This window comes from Solea solea, chromosome 12 (assembly GCF_958295425.1).
Source record: "Solea solea chromosome 12, fSolSol10.1, whole genome shotgun sequence".
Taxonomy (NCBI): domain Eukaryota; kingdom Metazoa; phylum Chordata; class Actinopteri; order Pleuronectiformes; family Soleidae; genus Solea; species Solea solea.
Window position 1 is genome coordinate 3,245,619 of NC_081145.1, and position 21,181 is coordinate 3,266,799.

At 41.7% G+C, this 21,181-nt stretch overlaps 1 protein-coding gene across 4 annotated transcripts in view; it reads right to left on the reverse strand.

Moving 5' to 3' along the window:
- Nucleotides 1-1,314: 1,314 nt before the first annotated feature.
- The window catches only part of mctp2a (multiple C2 domains, transmembrane 2a), a 40,799-nt gene continuing 20,932 nt past the window's right edge, over nt 1,315-21,181 (reverse strand). For all 4 annotated transcript variants that reach the window (XM_058645935.1, XM_058645932.1, XM_058645934.1 and 1 more), the window contains 6 exons: nt 15,195-15,314; nt 12,720-12,761; nt 7,386-7,495; nt 7,179-7,288; nt 4,209-4,306; nt 1,315-2,073 (listed from right to left, as the gene is read on the reverse strand). In XM_058645935.1, coding sequence (XP_058501918.1) covers nt 2,014-2,073; nt 4,209-4,306; nt 7,179-7,288; nt 7,386-7,495; nt 12,720-12,761; nt 15,195-15,314 — 540 coding nt within the window. In that variant the 3' untranslated portion in view covers nt 1,315-2,013. The remainder of the gene's footprint in view (nt 2,074-4,208; nt 4,307-7,178; nt 7,289-7,385; nt 7,496-12,719; nt 12,762-15,194; nt 15,315-21,181) is intronic.

Here is a 21,181-nt window from a genome sequence, read left to right on the forward strand (position 1 = left end):
TTTTCATAAATCAAGTGATTCAAATGATGTGCATACAATGAGCAATAGGTTAAAAAGTCATGTTGAAAATGCAACCACTATTGTTCTTTTATCTTTTATATCTTGAAAAATGAAACCGTATTATCATATCTGTATGAAATGCTTTATCAGCGGCTGCTGGACTTGGTCTAAAATATTATATATAATATAATATACCAAATATTTTGCGATAGTTGTGAGAGACAATGCCATTTCCCAACAGTAGGGGGACCCTGAGAGCAAATCCTGCATTGTGTTACTTTAAATCAGGCTGAAGAGAAACAGGCTGATGGTACACATCTATCACATGACTCACCGGGGAGAACTCGGTGCATTGGCTTTCTGTCATGGATGAAGTTAGTATTTACGCCTGTTTCCACGCAGCAGTCCTCTGGCCTCTGTCCTGGTAAAGGTGCAGATTGAATCGCTAACATTTACTTAAAAAAAGTCCTTGACAACAACTGACGGGAGGTGAAGGCGTTGGCTTATGTTTTAGCAGAAGTTGTAAACATAGTTACATCAGTGATCTCTTCTGGTTCAAATCATAACTCCACTGAGTGTAAAGTCCAAAGAAACGACACGTAAACTAAAGAGATCTCATGTCACTGGTTATTCATTTACCTGATGAATCAATAATGACTACATATGTGCAGTATACATGTATGTACTGCATGTATTTTTTATTGTTTTGTGTATATTTGATTATACATCTTGTTTGGTTTTTGTTGATCAGGTTTCTGAAAGCACTTTGTAAACATTTAAGGTGCTATATCAATTATTTTACTCATTATTATGATTGGTGTGTGCATTTAACGATCAGATTTTTTTTGCCTGCGTTGCAAAATGTTTGAATGGAAATGATTTGTAGGAAAGAGAAAGTACGTCTGCCACTTAGACAAACTATTGTGGAAAAACCAATGTGTGTGTTACCATTAGATGGGTCAGGTGATTTTAGTGGGACTGTAATGCACAAGGTGCTGAGAATGAAGAGAGTACTGTGTGTCTGTGTGTCTGTGAGATGAGCTCTCTTGCTCTCTGCCTCTCATCTGGACGCTGTTATTGTGAGGCAGCAACAAAGCAGTGCATTAGGAAGCACAGTGGAGCCACGCAGCTTTGATGTGAGCTTGGTTACCAAGGCACAGCGGTGGCCGTGTGTGAGCTCTGTTCCAATGGCTGTGTTGTGTAATCAGATGTGTTTACTGTGTATTCAAGTAAAGCAGCGCTGTAATCCAGCCTCACTAGAGTGCGGTTATTGTAAATGTAAAAAAAAAAAAAAAAAGAGGGGGGACAAGAGCAAACTGATCAAAAGTCTTTATTTGGAAATCTTCATTTGATGATGCAGACGTGATGCTGAGTAAAAAATAAACTCTCCAGATTTCATATAGATTTGTCTAACATGTAACTTTACATTAAAAAAAATTTATCAGAGATTTACATTCATTAAAGACACATACTGTACAAATATATAAATATAGTGAAATCATACAATTCATTACTGCCATAATATGTCAAATGTGTAAAAAGAACGCTCTCAAAGTCTCCCTGAAAATTTATTGCATGTATAATATCCTTTAAAATGTGGATAGAGAGAAACTTTACCTAAAAGGCACATTTTTCTGTTTGAGCAAAAATAAGAAAACAAAGTGAAAACAGAAGAAGCTGAAGGTAAACCAAACCCGACACTTTTCCTTCCTTTACTAAATAAAATCCGAAGATGAAGGCTGAGCGTCGCGTCGCTCTTTTCTTTACCTCCGGGCTTGTGATTGACAGCACCATGTGCTTCCCTCCTCGCTGCTGCAGTTCACAACCCCTGTCAGTGGGGGAGAGGCAGAGTGCGGCTGTCTGGCCCTCAGCAGCAGGGGGCAGAGTTAGGGTGGTATGGTGGGGTGTACGGGGTCACGGGCTCAGATCGCACTGCAGCATTGTTGTCAGGTAGACTGCGTCACACGCATGCAGGAGAACAGGCTTTCATCCGGCGTGTCCGCCGAGCCGAGCCTACTTTTTCCTCCGTGTCTGGCCTTGGCTGGTGGGCGCTCTCAGCACGCTGTACTGCACCTGTAAAAACAAACAGGAGTTTGGTCGGAGGCAGGTAATCCGAGCTCAGTGGAGCGCACAGTAATGGCTCCCCTGAGGAGAGCTGGTGCAGGGGAAAGCGAGGCAGGCTCGCCTGTAATGAATCATTTTTTAAACACAGGAGCAGAGGGGATTAATCACAGGGAGGAAGGATTTGAAGAGTCAAGGGGTCCGTGCCGGTGTACGCCCCCCTCATTCTGCACCACAACCACAATATTAGAAACAGACATCAAGTGTTGGGATGACCTGCCAGCCGGCTGGTCAGGGAGCCACAAACTGCATAATCACTCAAGTTAACTTATACTTCTCACAGAGAAAACTTTGCTAAGGCTTGACAAAGTAAGACAAGTCATCATCAGGTTATGATTGATTTCCTCAGGCAAATCCAACACCTGAAACACGACATTTGAACTCACAGCCTTGATTTTTTGTACTGCCACTTACATATGTAGCCTTAAATGCATGAATAATTCACTTCAGTAAAATCAATGATGTTCAAGCGGATTTACAATATAAATGTATGCTGTCAATTTTTGTTCTCTTTGACATTAAAATAAATAAATAAATAAATAAATAAATGTTTTTCCCGTCACTAAAATTGCCACCAGAATCCAAAGGAGCCTGACCATAAGGTAAACTGAGAAAGGAGGAGAGCAGGAATTGTAAAAACTTGCTTTTGAAGCATGCTCGCTGAGCTCAAACAATGCGTCGGAATCTGTTGAATAAAGGTAAGAACTATGCTAATTAGCTGGTCTCCTTTATTAGAATGGGAGATGGAATGTGGGAACAAAGTGACTGCCTCCTGCATCAGAACATGAAACTGTCCTCAGAACTGACAGATGCTTCTTATTTCAGGACAGACACAGCGTTGTCAGAAGTCGTCGTTTGAGGCAGACTTTGTAGACGTGCACAAGGCACTAATTGCCAAGTCACATTTGCAAGAAAGACAGGAGTCAATTTTTCAGCCTTTGTGGTGTTTTTTGTGTCCGGCTCCATCTGAGGATTGAAGTTCTAAGTCAACAAAAACAAAATATGTGGTCTATTGTTTTGGTTCTCCTTTGTATATGATGTTCAGGTTATTTTTTTACAGTACATAATGAATCACACTTGTGATGAATCTTATGGGTCTTTTGTTTTTATTTAGTTTTTTTGTGATTGGAGCTATTTTTTAAGATGTAGTTTCTCTTCTAAACCAGACTAAAAAGTATCGTTTCCACGGGATTTGAAAGTGAGTCGTTTTCAAAGCTCAAACATTGTATCCCAAAGGGGGGAGAGGAAGACGTACAAAAGATTCTCAATCAAAATGCATTTACCACCTTGTTTTGCCAACTCAGTCAGCCAAATCTCAAACAACACAGGCTCCCTCCGACATCACAGACGAGTCGGCGAGCAACGGTTTTGCTGCAGGATGACATCAAGGGTGCAGCACAGACACAGACTGGGGTGAGAGCACATTTCCAGATCCAGACTGTCAGTATTTTCTCACTGAATTCTGTCTGGCAACTTACCTGTGAGATGAAGGCACTGTGTGTGTGTGTGTGTGTGTGTGTGTGTGTGTGTGTGTGGCACTTCATTTCCTGGCCAAGTTGAAACTCTCAGTCAGAGAGCAGTGAGCAAACGGCCCCACTTACACAACCCTGACAGCTCTGTGATGTAAATGCAAATGCCATATCAGCCATGGCTAATATGTAATCACATATGGCACCCTGAAAGACGACCGGGGCTCATGACTACATTAATTGACTCCGCCACCCTGCAGTGACTGAGGCCACATCAGAGTTTCTGAGCTGACACAACAGTCACATACGTCAAGAGCCTCAGCCAATCACCGACTTTAATGTCATGTAATCACACTGACAAAATTGCTAATAACAGACGCGGCGATGTGGCTGAGTGCAGATCTGAGCGTCTCTTTCCTGCGACGCCGCGGTGCAACACTACACGGAGCCGCGGTAAGGAATAATTGGGCCAGGGCCGCTTTAAAGGCGAGAGTCCATTAATAATCAAACAAAGCCAGAGGATACATTTCCGCAACACTTGGGAATTCTGGTACAGCAAATAATGCAGGCATCTTTAGGGAATTCCCTCCCTATCTGTATGTAAAACTGGACCCTTACCTTTTGAACATCAGAAGGCACCCTCTTGAGGAAATCCAGTATTTCATTATGGTCAATAGTATATGGGTTGCGCAGCTTCTTGGTAAATTTGTTAACGCCTGTGAAAACAAGAACGCATTAATAAATAAAGGTGTCACACCGACCAGCTTTGTTTGTGCACAGAGTAAAATATACAAGACATTATCATAAATGTGTTGTGTAATGCTATCCTCTGCATGGCGATCCCACTGCAGTCTATCAGTGACTTGGATGTGTCCTTATAGCTCCTGACGGCTGTGCCGGCAGCGTGTGAACGGGTATGAAAGACGTGTGATAGAAAATGCTCTGGTCCATACGTGTGCTGTAAAGTAGCTTTTAAACTAGAAAAACACATAGAAATACACACCATTATCAGGTCATTTTCACTGATTTCTTTCAGTCATACTGAACTTGACTCTGACCAATGGTGATATGAATGGTTTTCTAAACACTCATGGTCTAATATGTATAATATATAATATATATATACACACACACATATATATATACACATATATATTATAATAATAAATAAAATAAAAATAAAACAATATATAATAAAAAAAGATATACTCATTTCACTGTACTTAAACAGCACTCACATTAACAAAAATCCGTCACAACATTTTGTTTATACTATTTTTGTCTAACTTAGTTGATTGAGCTTTTAACCATCTCGAGGTAATATACTTTAAGGTTCCTGCCACCAGAACTTGTTGTAAATACGCATGATCTCTACCAGCAGCTCTCACTAAGGAGAACTGTTCATATCGTTAATATGAGTGTTTTTACCAGCGTGGTTTCCACAGTTCCTCCTGCGTACAATGTCTGACCCCATGTGCTTCCATTTGACTGTTTCTTGTGGGGGTTCTAAAATATCTTTCCTCAGTGAATGTGCTTCCTCACACACCTGTTCCCAGGTTCCAAGTGTACTTATTATCTCAAGGCACAGTGCATAGTACGGCAAAACACCTTTACAATATTATAGAGGGAAGAGAAACCCAACAGTTCACACAATGAACAAGCACTAAGCATCAGTGGAGAGAAAAAAACAGACTGACAGAACCAGACTCAAATCTGCCTCGACCGGTTGGGGTGAAAGGAAAAATGGGGGACAGAGGAGAGGTGGGGGAGGTGAGGTAGAGACAGAAGTGAGACAGGTGTATATAACAGCTGTATCACGTTATCAGTTTTATACCTTGAAACATGGTAGTGTACCACCTAATGGTTAACATGTGTAACTGCTGTTATGGTTCACGTGGGAGTGGAAGTGTGAAAAATGAGTGTGTGTGGGGATGTTTTTTCATCTGTTGATTGAACAGAACTTACCCATTCATTTTCTTTGGGGGGTCATTTTTGACCGGAACAACCACAGGTGTGACTGATTTACTCGAAATTCAATAAAAATGGAGATCAGCAATTCTATTTCTTCAGAAGTTAATGTGGAGAATATTATCAGGTCTTGAGGCAATAAGATGAAAAACACAATATTTATGCTTTAGGGAATTACAAATAAAAAATTGCTCAGATTCCACCGCACACTGGAGGAAGGTTATTCTGTTTGTTACAATAACAGGAGGCAAACTTTCATGACAACTTTTCCTCACTTTTGTTTGCTTCAGTCCGATTATTTCGAGCACATCTATATTTACTCTGCACATGGCTGAGAAGGAAAATATCTCCGAGGTCTTGTAATGGGGCCATTATATTCACAGCCTGGCACTGTCTGTACCTCAATATAAAGACAAAGAACCTAAGGACTTAAATATGTGCAAGCAACTTGAAAGGCTTGCCTCGCAACCACAGAGATGGGGGTTAACTGGGGAGGCAGAGGAGTGTCTCAGACTGTGTGTTTTTGTTTGATATGCTGGTTTTTTTTTTTGTTTTTTGTTGGTATTGATTGTGTTGAAGGCAGTGTGGAAGTACAGTGGTTGTGGGCTTACAGCTGGAGGAGGAGGAGGAGGAGGAGGAGAAGAGCCCGTTAAGGGCAGCATATCTCCCTGACCACTGAGATGACTGTCTATTCTGTATGACTACAGCAGATAATGAGAGGCTAGACCAGGAGCCTACAGACTGCCCAAGGACATCATGTATTATATACAGCTTGCTGCTCTACCACTGCTTTGTTTTCACACAAACCCTGGGCCCTGCCTCTGCTGGGCACTGCTGCTGCCGCTGCTGCTGATGCTGCTGATGCTGCTGATGCTGCTACATCAGCCCACACTGAGCAAAGCCAACGTCTACAGCTGTGTGATCTCTGTGTATCTGCAGAGGTGTAGGAAAGGCAAAGTTCTTAAATGACTGTACTTTGTTAAATTCATGGATTTTCAGTTAGGGAAGACTGAATAAGAGTTTACTTTTACAACAGTAGCATGGGCAAGTTCATGTTTTTAAATATTACTTATTGAAATATTTTGGTCAGGGCCATCAGAAACCTAAGAAAAAGAGGTTCTTGTTCCAAATAAACATTTCATTTGCAAGAAGCTGCAGTGTGTAACCATTTTTTGTTGTTGATGTTATTATTGGTCCTCCTGAAAATAAATGAACTAATACTATTTGTTTGCTGAGTCCTTCATCTGAAAACAAGGAAAAGCAATACTACCAGACCTGACTGAGGGAACGTGTGTTTGTATACAGCAGCAGTGCAGGGGTGGGTGGGGACAAGAAGTATTTATCCCATCAAACTGCTGAAAACACAATTTCTGCACAGTAATGTGCAGAAATTGTGTTTTCAGTCAAACTCCAACCTGTTTGTAGTCATCTAAATTGAATCACTTCCTGTGCGCAGTGCAGAAATGTCACCAGGCAACAAAGAAATCTAAACAACCACAGACAGTCACAAACAGTCGTGTGTGTCTTTGGCAAGGGTTTGAACGTAACGGCCATTTGTTTACATTTAAAAAAAATGATGCAATACAACTTTAAATTGTGTTTTCTGGATACAGAACTTACCCCATATCAGTACAAGATACCGCAGCGGGACGAAGTATAACAGCACTGTTGACACAAACAGCACCAGGAAGGCCAGGCATGACATGAAGGGAACAGACCAGTTGAATATGCTGTAAAAATAGAAGAAAAATAACAAATATGTCAGTTGTGCAATCAGAAAAATAACGCCAGTGCTTTTCAAAGTGGAAAATGAAGTGGTTGAATTACTTCTTCATTCGCTCGCCAATGTTTGCAATTTCCTCCAAAGCATTCTGGACAGCCAGTACTACTTCCTGCACCATATGTATCTTATCCATCAAACCCTTTTTTGCAGATTCCTAAAGAGAAACAAAACAAATGCAGAGACACTGATGAGGAACACTGCATGTCAATTGTTGGGCAGAGCAGACAAAGACCAGTTTATCTCTGCTATGCTATTATGTGTGATTTATCTATTGAATGGCCCATAATGAGCAAACACTGTACATCTTCAGACTGTGCTTTTGAAGATGAGACAGGCTCAGTACTCGGGGACTGTTATGTGGATGGCTGAGAGATTTCAGCTTTTGTCTGTCACACACAATTGAGCTGTTGCACAAGTGCAGCACAATCAAGACTCTTCGGTAGATGAAAAGTACACAAAATGGCCATCCGCAATCAGGCAGACGAGACGACCTAGACACGATGTGTAGTAGGGGTCCTCACAACCCAGGAGGATTCATTCCAGCAGCCTGCACACAACAAGCCTGGACATGTTTTTACAAATCTACCAGCTCTTGCTTTCTAACATTTTATCTGACAAATAAATACCAAGTATAACAAAAAAAAACCTTCAAACAGTGCAATGCACATTTCTTCAAACTCTCAGTCATGTAACAATCATCTGTACATTAAGTATTAATTGCTTTGAATGTAAAAAAAAAAAAAAAAAATATATATATATATATATACTGCATATAGTAATGACTGAGTCAAGCAATAAGTCAACATGTGAGAAAAAAATGTCATCACATCAAGGCTCAGGAATAACGAGTGTGAAGCCTTCCAGAGGCAGAGGAGTGACTAATGATAACACGAGCAACACAAGCTAAAGAGGGCTGAGAAAGCTCACATCAAACAGAGGAAATAATGACAGGAATGATGACAAAGAGCAGGGTGGGAGAGGCAGAAGGGGAATGAGGAGTGTCGGGGGGGTTGGGGGGGACACTGATGGACCGTAGCAGGAGGCTTGAGAACGTCTACATGTTTATGTTACGAGGCAGCCCAAGTCGGAGCCTGTGTGTACTGACAGGGTCCAGACAGAATGCCTTTATCAGAGCTGCATGATCAGCCCCTGGGAACACACACTGTCTGCCAGCACACAGAGCGACTCCCCACGGGTCGGTCAGGCCCACTCTTCTCCACTGAAGGTGCAGGAAGAGAGCAATTCCCACACGAGCAGAGCCGCCCCCACTGAGTTCAAAGCTGGACAGACAGTGGAGGCTCAGTACTGTCCAAAAAAGGAAGAACTATCACAAATATGCTTCACTTTGAGTTTAATATCCAGCTGCCCTGCACTCAGATGGCCAAGCAAAACTTTAAGAGTGTGTTCTTTTCTCGACATCAGGTGTAAATAAAGCTCTTCTGAATTTATTTTAAAAGCAGGCAGCACTTTTAGAGCCTGAGAAGAGACAATGAAAGTATTGTCTCCTGGAGGACCCGGAGAAAAAGCTTCTTTTCATATTTTCATGTTTACTAGTTTGTAGGAACCAATTACATGATTTAGAATTAAAATCTAATAAAATGTATGAACAATCATTCAACTGAAGCTCAACATTCAACATTTTGGATCATGGATTGTATCGAATTTTGCATTTTTCTCTTTACGATATCCGATCCAGCGATTTTGACCTGTATTTGACCGATAATGACTCTTCCCTCATAAACTGAATGTTCCATCCAGAGACACAGCTGTCCTGATTATACATATTCATCTTCTTTAAGATTGTTGATATGCTCCATCTCTTCAGCAAACATAACTGAATGTTCATTTCACTTTCTATGTACACAAGTGCAGAGGATATGAAAATCAAAATCAGATTGGCAAACTACAATAAATGAGTCCTAAATACCTACTGATTAGAAAACCTGTGTGAAATCATATTCTCATTTCAAGAAGAAAAATTGCAAAACATTAAGGTGGAGAAATGGAGAACCAATTTGAAGTTGCACACAAAGGTAAACAAATGCATGTAGGGTATTATCAAAGGTTAGGGGGAAAAGGCTCATTGAGCATCATTTTATTTGGAATAACTGGAGCCAAATTTGAGTTTTCAGGGTGAATATTTTCCTCGTGACTTTTCCTGACAAAGATAAGGAGTGCAGCCAAATGAAAAAGTTTTCAACATGAGCTAACATAGTGTTTGCTGGCATAAGATACAAAACAAAGCAATTTTACATAGTTAGAAAATGAGATAGTTCTCTTTAGATAGTTCAGGTTTTCTGAAGTGTGGCTGCATTGATTAATTATCAATAATAACTTTGAAGAACACACTGCAGATGTTACCGTGACGCTCACCCTCACTGTTAACATGGTTGATAGCTATGACGGGGATTTTAACCACTTAACAGAAGCAAGAATATATATTAGAATATAACCATTTTGTGGTTGGAAGGTTTTGGTCAAGTAAAGCTATCGTTGTAGCTCAAATTCACCCTTTAATTGGACAAATGTCCTGGTCCTATAGTATACAACTACCATCCTGTCCAATAGTCCTGTTTTTTGGACGAATGAATCTCTTCATTAGTCAAAAAAAGCTCAGATCTGGATTCCAATGGATTCCATTTTCCTTGCTGTTCTTCTGTGTTCCAGCTTCTTCTATTATTTCTGCATTAAGGTCTGTCGGTGGAAACTGCAAGCCTAGCAAACACTACGCGACTCCAATGAGATTGAGTGTGAGTGGAAAGTATGTAGTCACCTCCCACTTTCAAGAGTGGTGACAAATGGATGTCGAAGGAAATGCCGCCATATGAAATTGGATAGACATCCAAGACTAATGATCCGGGTGATGTATGAAGACGGACAACAGTGTCGACAAACGTGCCTGTTGTAGTTTTGTAGGAGCGATTGTGTCTAAATGTGATATTGAAGAAACAGTCGAACCAAAACACGGCTGCTCTTTGGTGGCCGTCGTGTTGGATGTATATAAATGCCGCTACACGTTGCTTCTCTGTTGTCATCGCGTTAAGCCCGCCTCTAGCACTCCAGGGGTTTGTGGGTGGTTCCCTTTTTTTTTTAGAAGATTCTAAGCTGGCCAAAACGGTGTTTTAATTTCCCCCAATATATTAGGGTTGCAAATTTGATTTAGTATTTTAAGTTAGATTTTATTTGGGTGTTTTTTTTCTAATCATGTAAACATAGTGAGTGTTGATGTGTCGATACTTTACACAAACGCACTTAACCATCCCTTTAATGTGCCAGTGGTGGCTCATCACAAATCCTGACAGCCTACCCAGTGAGCTCAAAGAGAAAGAGTGGTGAATGTAGATATTGGGTGAAAAAATGTTGTAACCCACCCCCCCCCGGTCTAGACCCCCCCCACCCCCACCCCAACTCCCTGGGGCAGAGCTCTGAGAGCAAGTCAACCCAGGACCAGCACTCGTAACCAGGGGCAAAGATAGTGCTGTTTCATGTCTCATGCTCATTTCTACTGGAGATCTATGGACCTGCTTTGCCTCTCTCTCTGTTTCTTTATGTTATGATTAAATATTTTGTATCTGCACAGTTGATACCTAAGGCCAAAGTCACTTTGCCCAAACATAATTTGTAAGCTGCCTCTTTCCCCTGAGGACAGATTTGTTCACAGACAGAGAATCTGTTGTGTATTATCCCGATGTAACACCGCTGAGCCTTTCGTCTATCCTTAACATCACGCCTTCACGTTGTCGCTGCTCTGTCTGAGGTTTACATATTTCCTTCCTCCAGGGGGACAAAGAGGGGAATAGAAACATATTTGGGTGAGGGAACAGCCTTCATTCATGTGTTAAGCGAGACGAGGTGGAAAAAACGTTTTGAAGTTATCAGGTTTAACGCTGATCACTCTTTAACCCCAACATATTGTTTAAAGAAGACTTTGAAAGGAGGCGTAAAGCTACCTTGCTTGATCTAACTGCATGATATCACATTCAAGTGACAGCAAGACCATAACAAGACTTTCAAATAAGCCACTTTAAATTAAGGTTGACAGCTTAAAACAAACATGGGTGAGTGTTTAATTAGTAAATGAAAGGGGATATTTCATTTCCTCAGAGTGTGGAAGGGTTTAGGAGCCGTGTGGAAAACCCTGGGTTCAGAAACACACGCAGCATGCCGACAGAAGCTTAAACCGCTTCTGTCGATACAGGCTTTATTCAAAATAACAAACATATAGAACTGTGGAATGTTCAAGGTACAAATGACAAATGAAACACTATGAAATAAATTCTTATGTAATATTTATAAAAACAAACAATGGATTTGCTTTGCTATTGTTCCGTGTTTATGCACCAGTTTTGCCTTTTCCTAACAAGTGTGCTTTCTACTTTGTGTGTGTGTGTCATCGGTGAATTAGCTCATCCTATCAGACAGGAGTTGGTGGATTTGCTGTTGTTTTTTAAAAGAAGCTGGCTGCTTTTCATCGCCTCAGGTCATCACAGCAGAATATATTGAGCGCATTATGGATATGAATCCTGGGCCCAGACATGCAGCGCAGGGGTCATAGCTCGGAGGCTTTGCGTTAGTTCCACACTTCATTGCCATAAAGCAATAATACACATTGCCGTTAACTCTTCCTTCTTTACAGAAGGCAGTGGGATAAGTGTAATTGAATGTTACTTTGCTGTAGGGAAATCTCCTTTTCAGACCGCTTTTAAAAATGTCCTGTTGTTCTGTTTTTCAGGCGGTACCACAGAGACACATTAACAAGCATTATCATTTCATGATTTCTCACAAAAGTGAGCAAGTGAAAATGGTCGATAACCTTTGGGGGCAGAGTGTTAGTTTAGCTTGTTCATTTGTTCTGATATTAAAAGGTCATTCTCAACTCAACTATTCCCTTTAGTCAACGCTGACACAGAAACTCACCACTCTTACGTTTAAATTGAAGTGATTGAGCTTTTCAAAGAGCTGCAGCAAAATATCAAAACATCTTTTTTAAGAAAACTGCTTTATTCTTGGAGAAAAGCTTTAGAGATGTTTACCAGATCCTGCACAGATGTTTGGTAAATGATTTTCTATTTACAAAGAACCATTTGTTAAGGTATTTGCTGTGAACTAGGAATTTGTATGTCACAGCTGCATGTACACTGTAGCTATGTGTTTAATTTCATCTTGTTTTTCTCACTAGCAGAGGAATATTATCTGGGTTCACACACAAAATCATTTCTGTACAGAGCAAGGTCACTGGTAAGTCTTAAAAGAGACAGTTTATAGTGAAGCTTAAAAACATATTTATATTTACACTGGACACAGAGAAGTAATAACGTTTTTTTTTCCCCAAAACATATTATCCCTAAAAAATGTAAGAAAGAGACAAGATAAAATACCTTCTCGTCTTCCTCCTCGTCGTCACCCATGCTCATGTTCACCTGAGAGAAAATAAAAGGGTTGAGGGTGATTTCAAATGAACGGGACATGTGGGCACTGGAGCATTTTTAACAAACACCTAGTAATGAAATTTTCTTTGAGTACATTCACCCCTATTGGGAGAGGCTTGTTTCCATAGAGACTGCATCACAGGGGTGACCTCACATAAAAGGAGAGGTGAACGAGGGCCTTCTTCACAAGAGCACTGTCACACCAAAGCAATCTCATTTCTCCACAACATAAGCACACAGAAAAACAGAAAAGAGGAAAGAAAAAAAACATTTAATTTGGATGCTGTTGCCTAGATCACTTTATATCAAGTCATCCCTGACCCGACTGTGGTGCACACTGCGACAGTGCCTGGGAACAGAGCTGTGTCATTGCCAGCTCGAGGGTCACAGAGGGGGTGACAGTGTCTCTACACTGGATATGAGGGTGAGCCTGGGCTTTAACATTGCCTGGGGACGGCAGCAGTTTTGCCAGCAGCAGCTATAAACACAATCAGTGGGCCAAGGCTGTTGCTTTGTGGAGGGTGTGCGAACAGTCCAGGCCTGTGGCTGACCGATGTGGGGGCTTACAACAAAGTGAATTGGAGGGGCAGTCAGCAGTGTGAACAGCATTAACCTTCACAGACACGAGGAGGACAAAAGTCATTTCCATAACAGCGCGGAGAGGAAAGAGATGTACGCTGTGAAAAGAACTGTAGTCCTTATAGCCTTTTTCAGATGTGGTGGGACTATATCAACTGACTACAGGTTGCACAGTACATTTACAGTGATTTAATTTCAGTAGTTTCTTACTGCTCTGTGTTTTATTGAGCCTCTGGAGGCACTGCAGGAAAAAAGTGCAACCGGCTATAAAACACAGGGAACGCTGCCGTTACTGAGTGTACTCAGAGGTGCGTTTTATAGAATAGCTGCTCCTGCGCTACACACAGCAAAAGATTAGAAAAACCAAAGCACTCTTGTTGTGGGAAGGTTAAAAAGCCATTATTAGTATTCATTTATTATCTATGCTCCACATGAGGGTCACAGGGAGCTGGAGCCAATCCCAAACAACATAGGCAGGGTACACCCTGGACAGGTCACCAGGTCATCACAGGGCAAACATACAGAGATGAACAATCATTCACTCTCACATTCACACCTACCATCAATTTATGTGTCTAATTAACCTTTGCATGTTTTTGGACTGTGGGAGGAAACTGAAAGAACCCAAAGAAAACCCACGCACACACGGGGAGAACATGAAACTCCCCTAAACTATGTATGTATATATATATATACATATATATACACGTGTGTATATATATATGTATATATATATATGTATATGTGTGTGTGTGTGTATATATATACATAAATATATATGTATGTATATATATACATATACATATATATGTATATATATATACACACATATATATAATATACAAGCCCCACAAGCTAAATAACTATAATTTTTTTTTTTTAATAGTTTTTGTTTCTGATATCTTGAAAAATAAAAAAAATTTAATCATATTTGTAAAATATGCTATAACATAGGCTACTGTACCTGGTCTGAAGACATGGCTGTTACTGACATTTAATTTACGACAGTAACAAAGCTTACCATTTACAAACTGTAGGGGGCACCCTGAGAGCAGGTCCTACTTTTTGTTACTTTAAAGTATGACATGCATTAGCCATTCTAATAAAGGCTTATTTTTCCCACAAGAGTACCTTGTATTTCAAATCGGGCTGGGACGATAAGCTTATGTAACAATTCAACAATATCATGTTTCTAATTTATTGTGATTCAATAGTAGCAATGATTGTTATTTTCTTTTCCTACAAAATGAAATGATACATGTCATCACACAATAACCCATGGGTCATGTTTCCAAAATCAATGCACATCACATGTCAGTCAGTCAGTCTGACATTTATCTAAACTGAGTGGGACAGTGATTAAGTTAACGGCTACATTTAGCTGTCCCTGCTAAAAATAATATATCAGGCACAGTAAAAAATAAAGTGTTTTTTTTGTCCACTCAGTGTTTGTGGATTTACTACTGTAAACAAATAAAATAATATAACCTCAAAACAGGACACAGCACAAATGTGAGCCTTCACATGAATACACTTCAAATGCCTTTTTATAACCATGGAGTCCAGGAAACAACTAAGTTGCTTCTGTTCATCAAGGTAGAAGAAATATCATTATTCTTGGGAGAAAACCATTTTTAAAATCATCTAAAATTGCCCTGCACCAAAGAGCATCTTGTTGAAATGGTTTCACTCATCATCATCAAACAGCAGCACTCCATTTCTCCTTTCTTTCTGGCTCCTGTATTATACACTGTAGACATTACTGTAAGGCATCGGGGGATGTGAAGACTATAACAGCATGCATCCACAGATGTGTACTGCATGTGGAAAGTCCTCGTCACTCACCAGGTCCTGGTTGGCGTTGGCCTTTCCTGCAGAGAGCTGAGAGTAGTTCCACGCGATGAGCAGAAGTAGGAAAAGCGGCAGCATGAAGAGCTCCCAGTACCACACTGTCACCAGGAAGATCTGAGGAGATGAGACATGACAGTGTATCAAACCATGGCACTGTCACCAAGCTTTCTCCCATCTCAGTATGTCTGTCCCCAAAAACAACATGTATAATAGGTATAGCCATATCTTAACTCTCAGGAAAAGTACACAGAGATTCACAACCACTATTTCAACTCTTACGGCACGTTTCCATTGTGTGGAATGGTTCCATTTGGTACAGTACACTACGTATTTTTCCGGGTTTCCATTAGGAATAGTACCAAGATAACCAGGCCCATACTGTTCCATTTTTTGACACCCTTCCCTTGGGGTACCAAAGTAAAACAGTATGGTCCAGTCAGGGTGGAGCAGGTGTAAATATCCCCTGGATGAGCCAATTGTAAATAGTATTCTACCACTAAGAAGAGACAAAAGAAGATGGCAGCAAACAGCAGTCGTTGTCACACCAAGGCCAATTCCAGTCACCTGGAATTGGCTCCAGCGGCCCACATGTGGTGGGTAAAGGGGCAAACAATTAATGAAAGAATGAATGAAAAACTATTTACATACTGCATAAACCAATAATGAGCCACACGGTGGTATAGTGGCTAACAGCAAAAAGCCCTTGGATCTGATTGAGGGTCTGGAGTGTATGTGTTCTCCCCATGTGCGTGGGTTTTCTACAGGTACTCCAGTTTCCTCCCATGGTCCAAAAACATGCACAGGTCAATTGCACACGCTAAAATGACAATGAATGACTGATAAACTAATAACACAGCACTGGCAGAGTGCCTCAAGACTCAAAAACAAAGTGTGGTACAGATAAACGTGGTGTGCTCTCTGTTAACTGTCAGATTTGGAGGCAGTGCGGCTCTGTGACGAGGAACATATGGCAACTGCAGCAGCATTTTGCTACACTGACCCCCCCTCCATGGCGATGATACTGAGAAAAGCCAAGACCCCTGGTAGAAATAAGATGGATCACACTGAATTCATAATCCCTCATAATTCTGCAAAGGAGTGGTGCTAAGCACGTCGTACGACACCCGCTTGCGTCTCACAGCAGAGGACTAATTGGACGGCTGCATTTAAACCCTTTTAGTGACGGCCTAATGAGTCCGTCTCTGACAGAAATGATCAGGAATGTGTGAGGAGGATCACACCAGCAGGTTGACAGGGATGAAATAAAAAAAATGTCCCCGGCAGCAAGTCAAATCTTTAAAAAAAATCTATTTATAGCATGGATATGCGTCAGTGCACCGACAGTGTGTCACTATTTCCTTGCATAAATGTCTCATAATTAACCCAAAGCTTGCAACAGTTACGTTTATGGTGCTGCGGTTCAGCGAGTCCTCCCTTTGTTTCCTTTGTTTGAAATCTAAACTGCTACGCTGACCCCACACAACGGCAGCATAGCACAGTCGAGGCTAAAAGAGCTGGAGGCTCCACAGAGTATGAACAATATGTTCGAGTTAAGCCTGAGACAGGATGTGAAACACTGGGGCCTTCGGGCCTCAGTAGCAGGCCTGTAAACAGCAGACTGCTCCTGTCATAGTAGTAACCATTACAGAGCCCATGCATGTTGCTCTGGGGGCCAGTCTACCTACTGCCACACCAGGTCCAGGTTCAAATGGCCACTAGAGAAACGTGAACCGTGAGTAATGCAGACAACACTGTGGCCCCCGTGCCCGAGGCTTCACCACTGTGATGCTCATTATCCCTGCACACAACCTGTGAGACGGTGGGTGAGCTGAAGCAGAAACACAGTACGACGACCAAAATGTATGAAAATGAAAAATATGTTGTTGTTATTATTACTATTATAGACCTGGTGTGAATTATTACACATACAAATATAGCTGGTGTGTGCATGTGTGTGTGTGTGGGGGGGGCATCAAAAAAAAAAAAGGTAAACAATGAATATGCATGATGTGTAAAGGTAGCCGCAGTACATCTCCTCTCTGTTATGAATAACCTACGTCATGTGTTGTCACCTCAGTTCCCATGAGGCAGTTCTAAAGCGACGCTCCCCTCACCCCAGAGGAATTCAGCTGGGCCGGAGGACAGGTAGCTTGTCATATTCCCAGTATTCTCATAAAAAAAAAGGAGGAAGAGAAAAGGAGGGGGGGAGAATGTGCCTGGAAAGTGACATGAGCCCAGCAGGAACGTTGAACCTCCTTGCCCTCCCTGCAAAAGCTGCTACATTAACCACTAAAGTCTAATTGCTTGGTCTCTGTCTTCCTGTGCGAGTCAACAGAGGGAGCCAATTCATTTCCGCCCAGGGAGCCGGGCAGAGAGAATCTGTCACAGGTATTCATAATCGCCCACTAATGCAAATTTCTGCTCACCGCATTGTGGCTCAGTGGACGAGATAAAAGCCTAGAGAAATACAGTGCCGCGCGTCGAGACCGAGCGCTTAAATGAGGGTATAAACCAAAACTGTCAGAAGGATCTTCTCAATTCTTCCCTCTTGGTATGTCAGCCCACATGTTCAGGATCTACATGCTTTCTTAACACTAATAAAAACGATGGAGGAAAAAAAACATCTGGGCAGAAAAAAAAAAGCTCAGATTCCTTCACTCAGGTGCACAGACTGAGCCGCTGCCGTCAGATACGCCGCAGTAATGAGCAGAGACAAGGCGATACCTCGCTCTCGTCTCCCCACATTCTCCAGAGTTTCTGTGAAATGGAGACAGGACTAATCCCCCAATAAGTGGTTTATGTTTTATTAGAAGAACGCTCAATGTGATTAAAGGACATGTTGGGCAGAGAACCACCTTTTAAATGCATGTATAAACTTAAAATAATCCACATTTTAATTGCCTTCAAATAGGGGCCCCATTTCAGTCTAAACGGCCTGTTGGCTGTACATTTTTAACAAACGACGAATGACAGGTAAAAAGCCTTGAACTTCAACAAGACAATGCTAATATGTTGCCTTTATTTATCCAGAAAGGACTTCAAGAAACAAACAAAAGCAAGGGAGGTAATAATTAATGACATACCTGAGCATTTAGGCTTACACGCTGCAGAACCGGATAATAAACGACTTGTAATTGAACAAGTGTTAGTGTGTATGTCTGGGAGGAGCATCTCTAATGGAGGAATCCTCCCTTGACAAACACCCTTTAGCTGAAAAATGTCTGTATGATTATGCATAGGGAGCCGGGGGTGGTTGAATTAATAAAACTATTAGCACACGGTGGAGTAGATGATGGAGATGCACTCTCCTTAGCCACCTGTAAGCGCTTGGAGAAGGGGGCAACCCTGGGCAGAGCAACTGTGCCAGCAGGGTTAAGAACACCCTGACAGATTTGTTTTATAGTGCCATTAATATGATTCCACTAAATGCATTTCTGCGCCTTCTCATGCAGATCCCCTGGCCGGCAGAATCCGGCAGCTAATAATAAAGCACTCAGCGATTAAAAGTGTGAATAAAATAACTTAAAGCTGAGCAAGCATGGCAGCTCCCACCACCCACACTTTCCCAGGAGAGGGAGAAGAGATCGTGCAGGAACAAAAGGGACAAAGACACCACCCTCTATAAGAGTTTCTACCATCCTGTAAATTGATTAACGGAACACGAGGTGGCCCGACACAAGCTAGTGACTGGCAGACACAGCACCAGACTGCGAGCCTGCCAAATGTCCTGCGTAAACACCACAGCTGATGACAGGCTATAAATAAAAGCCTCACTATACGTATAATTCTGTTGATGAGCCTAAAGGAACGCACATGTGCTGTACAGTAAGATAAACCTAAAAAAACGTGTTTTTTGGTCCACGGTATCCGGAAAAGCACGGCTTATGAGGGTCAGTCACAGCGGGCTGTCGATGGACACCGTGAACATACTGACGCTGACGTCAGGCTGCATGTATGTATGTAGGTAACATGAGATATAAAAGTTATTAATGAAATACATATACTGTTGTTTTAAATAAACAAAGGCGTCTGTGGAGGGCGCCTGAAGGAGACATTCCTTTTCTGGGTGAAATCAAGGGCAGCACAATTAATCTACTTGACTTTCTCAGTTTTTTTTTTAGGTTGAAATGGATTGAAAGCTTCTGTAGGTGGAGGACAGAAGTGTTGGTGGACTTTTAGAGCAGCTGTAAACGCAGAGCAATGAGATATGTCATTTGCGTTGAGCTCGGGCCAGTGTGGGGACAGGCTTTCAGGGAGGGGGCCGTCAAAGGCAAGAGGAAGAGGAGATAAGATTTCTCTTCAGGGCAGGTAAGAGTGTGTGTGTGTGTGAGAGTGTGAGTGTGTGGGCAGCCGGAGCGCTGTGAGCTACCGTTGAATAAATATTTCACATATGCTCAGCTCAAGTCTTATCGACTGTGGTGAGAGAAAGAGAGAGAGAGAGAGAGAGAGGGAGAGAGTGCAATAAAATTGGAATTGGGAATTTCATGTCGCTCTTCAGTGAGTCTACATCAGTTGCTACAGTGGAGAACAGCACAGGCTGCCATTCAATTTACAATGAAAGTTTTCTACTTTGTTTACACACTGTAAAATATTTGACTCTATATTCAGGGTCAACAAAATGTACATAATTGTACCATTTTAAAGAAAATGACTTTGAATGGACAGCTTTTTTCTGTAGTTATACTATATAATATTTACCTGCCTAAATATGATCCTTGTGTGTCACTTAATTACAGTCTATTACTGTGATTTAGTAGCAGTTTCCTGTATGGATACTGTTTTTTTCACTGTGTCGTCACAGTTACCTCATATTACTGAGATATAACAGTATTTACTTTTATTTTTACTGTAGAAATCACATTTAAAAAATGTCACTTTAGAGCAGTTTCCTAGAGCTAGTGTAGTGTACTGTGAATTATCACAGTTAAAGTGAAATCCTGTACATAACACACAGGGTGACTATTACTATTATTCTGCTCTGTGACAAATACAATAAGCAACTATAGCATGTTTAACAATAACAACAGAGCTGAATATTAACAAAAACAAATTCATTATTTGCGTGAATTAAAGACAAAAAAATAAACTAATCATTATCATAAAAAAATGTGTTGCCTTGTGTTATTTGTACTTTTTCAGTGGAGACTCATTTTTCTATTTTGTAAACAAAAGGTTAGCCAAAGCAAAGAGATAAGGAAATGCCACAGCTTATAAAGGACGCCTGCACAGCGCGGCGCAAAAGTGATAGCAGCTCTTTATCAAAGCACTGAGGAAGAGCAGCCGTGCGAGGCAGAGCATTAGCATTTGCTCACAGGGGCCAGTGCTGGCCGTTGTCTCCCCGTCTGTCTGACACATGCCAGGGCCAGAGCGGCACCAGTGCAAGGCTGCAGCGGGGCAGTCAGTGGGCGCCCCGTGGTGCCTGTCAGTGCCGGCTACACTGACCCTGCACTCCAGCACTGGCCACGAGTGTTTAATCCGTGTCGGGAGCGTTAACACTGAGCGACCTCCTGGGTGACAGATCTGCCATGCGAGCCTTTTCCCCCCCCGAGGAGGTGGAGAGGGAGTGGTGTGTGTGTGGACTCTCCCGCCTCCTGTCAGCTCGGCTCAAACGCACGTTAGCGTGGCAGGGCCGCGACTGGCCTCGCAACTGCCACACACCGGGGCGGGCGGGTCGCCACCTCAGTTGCCGGGGGACTGCTGTCCTCTATGACTACGAAGGTGGTGGAGGACGTCAGATGTACTCATTATGATACAGCACACACAGCGGGGTTAAACACAGAGCATCGAGGCTGCAGACACACACATTACTAAACCAAGGTAATGACAGATACACAGTTAAAAGCATAATAAAAACTATTACGTCAGTGTTCAGGTTAATATTCACTCTGTAATAGATTCAAAACATGATCGTTACCAAACATTAGAAAACCAGTATGTAGGATTTAGTGACATCTAGGGACAAAGTTGTAAATTGCAACCCC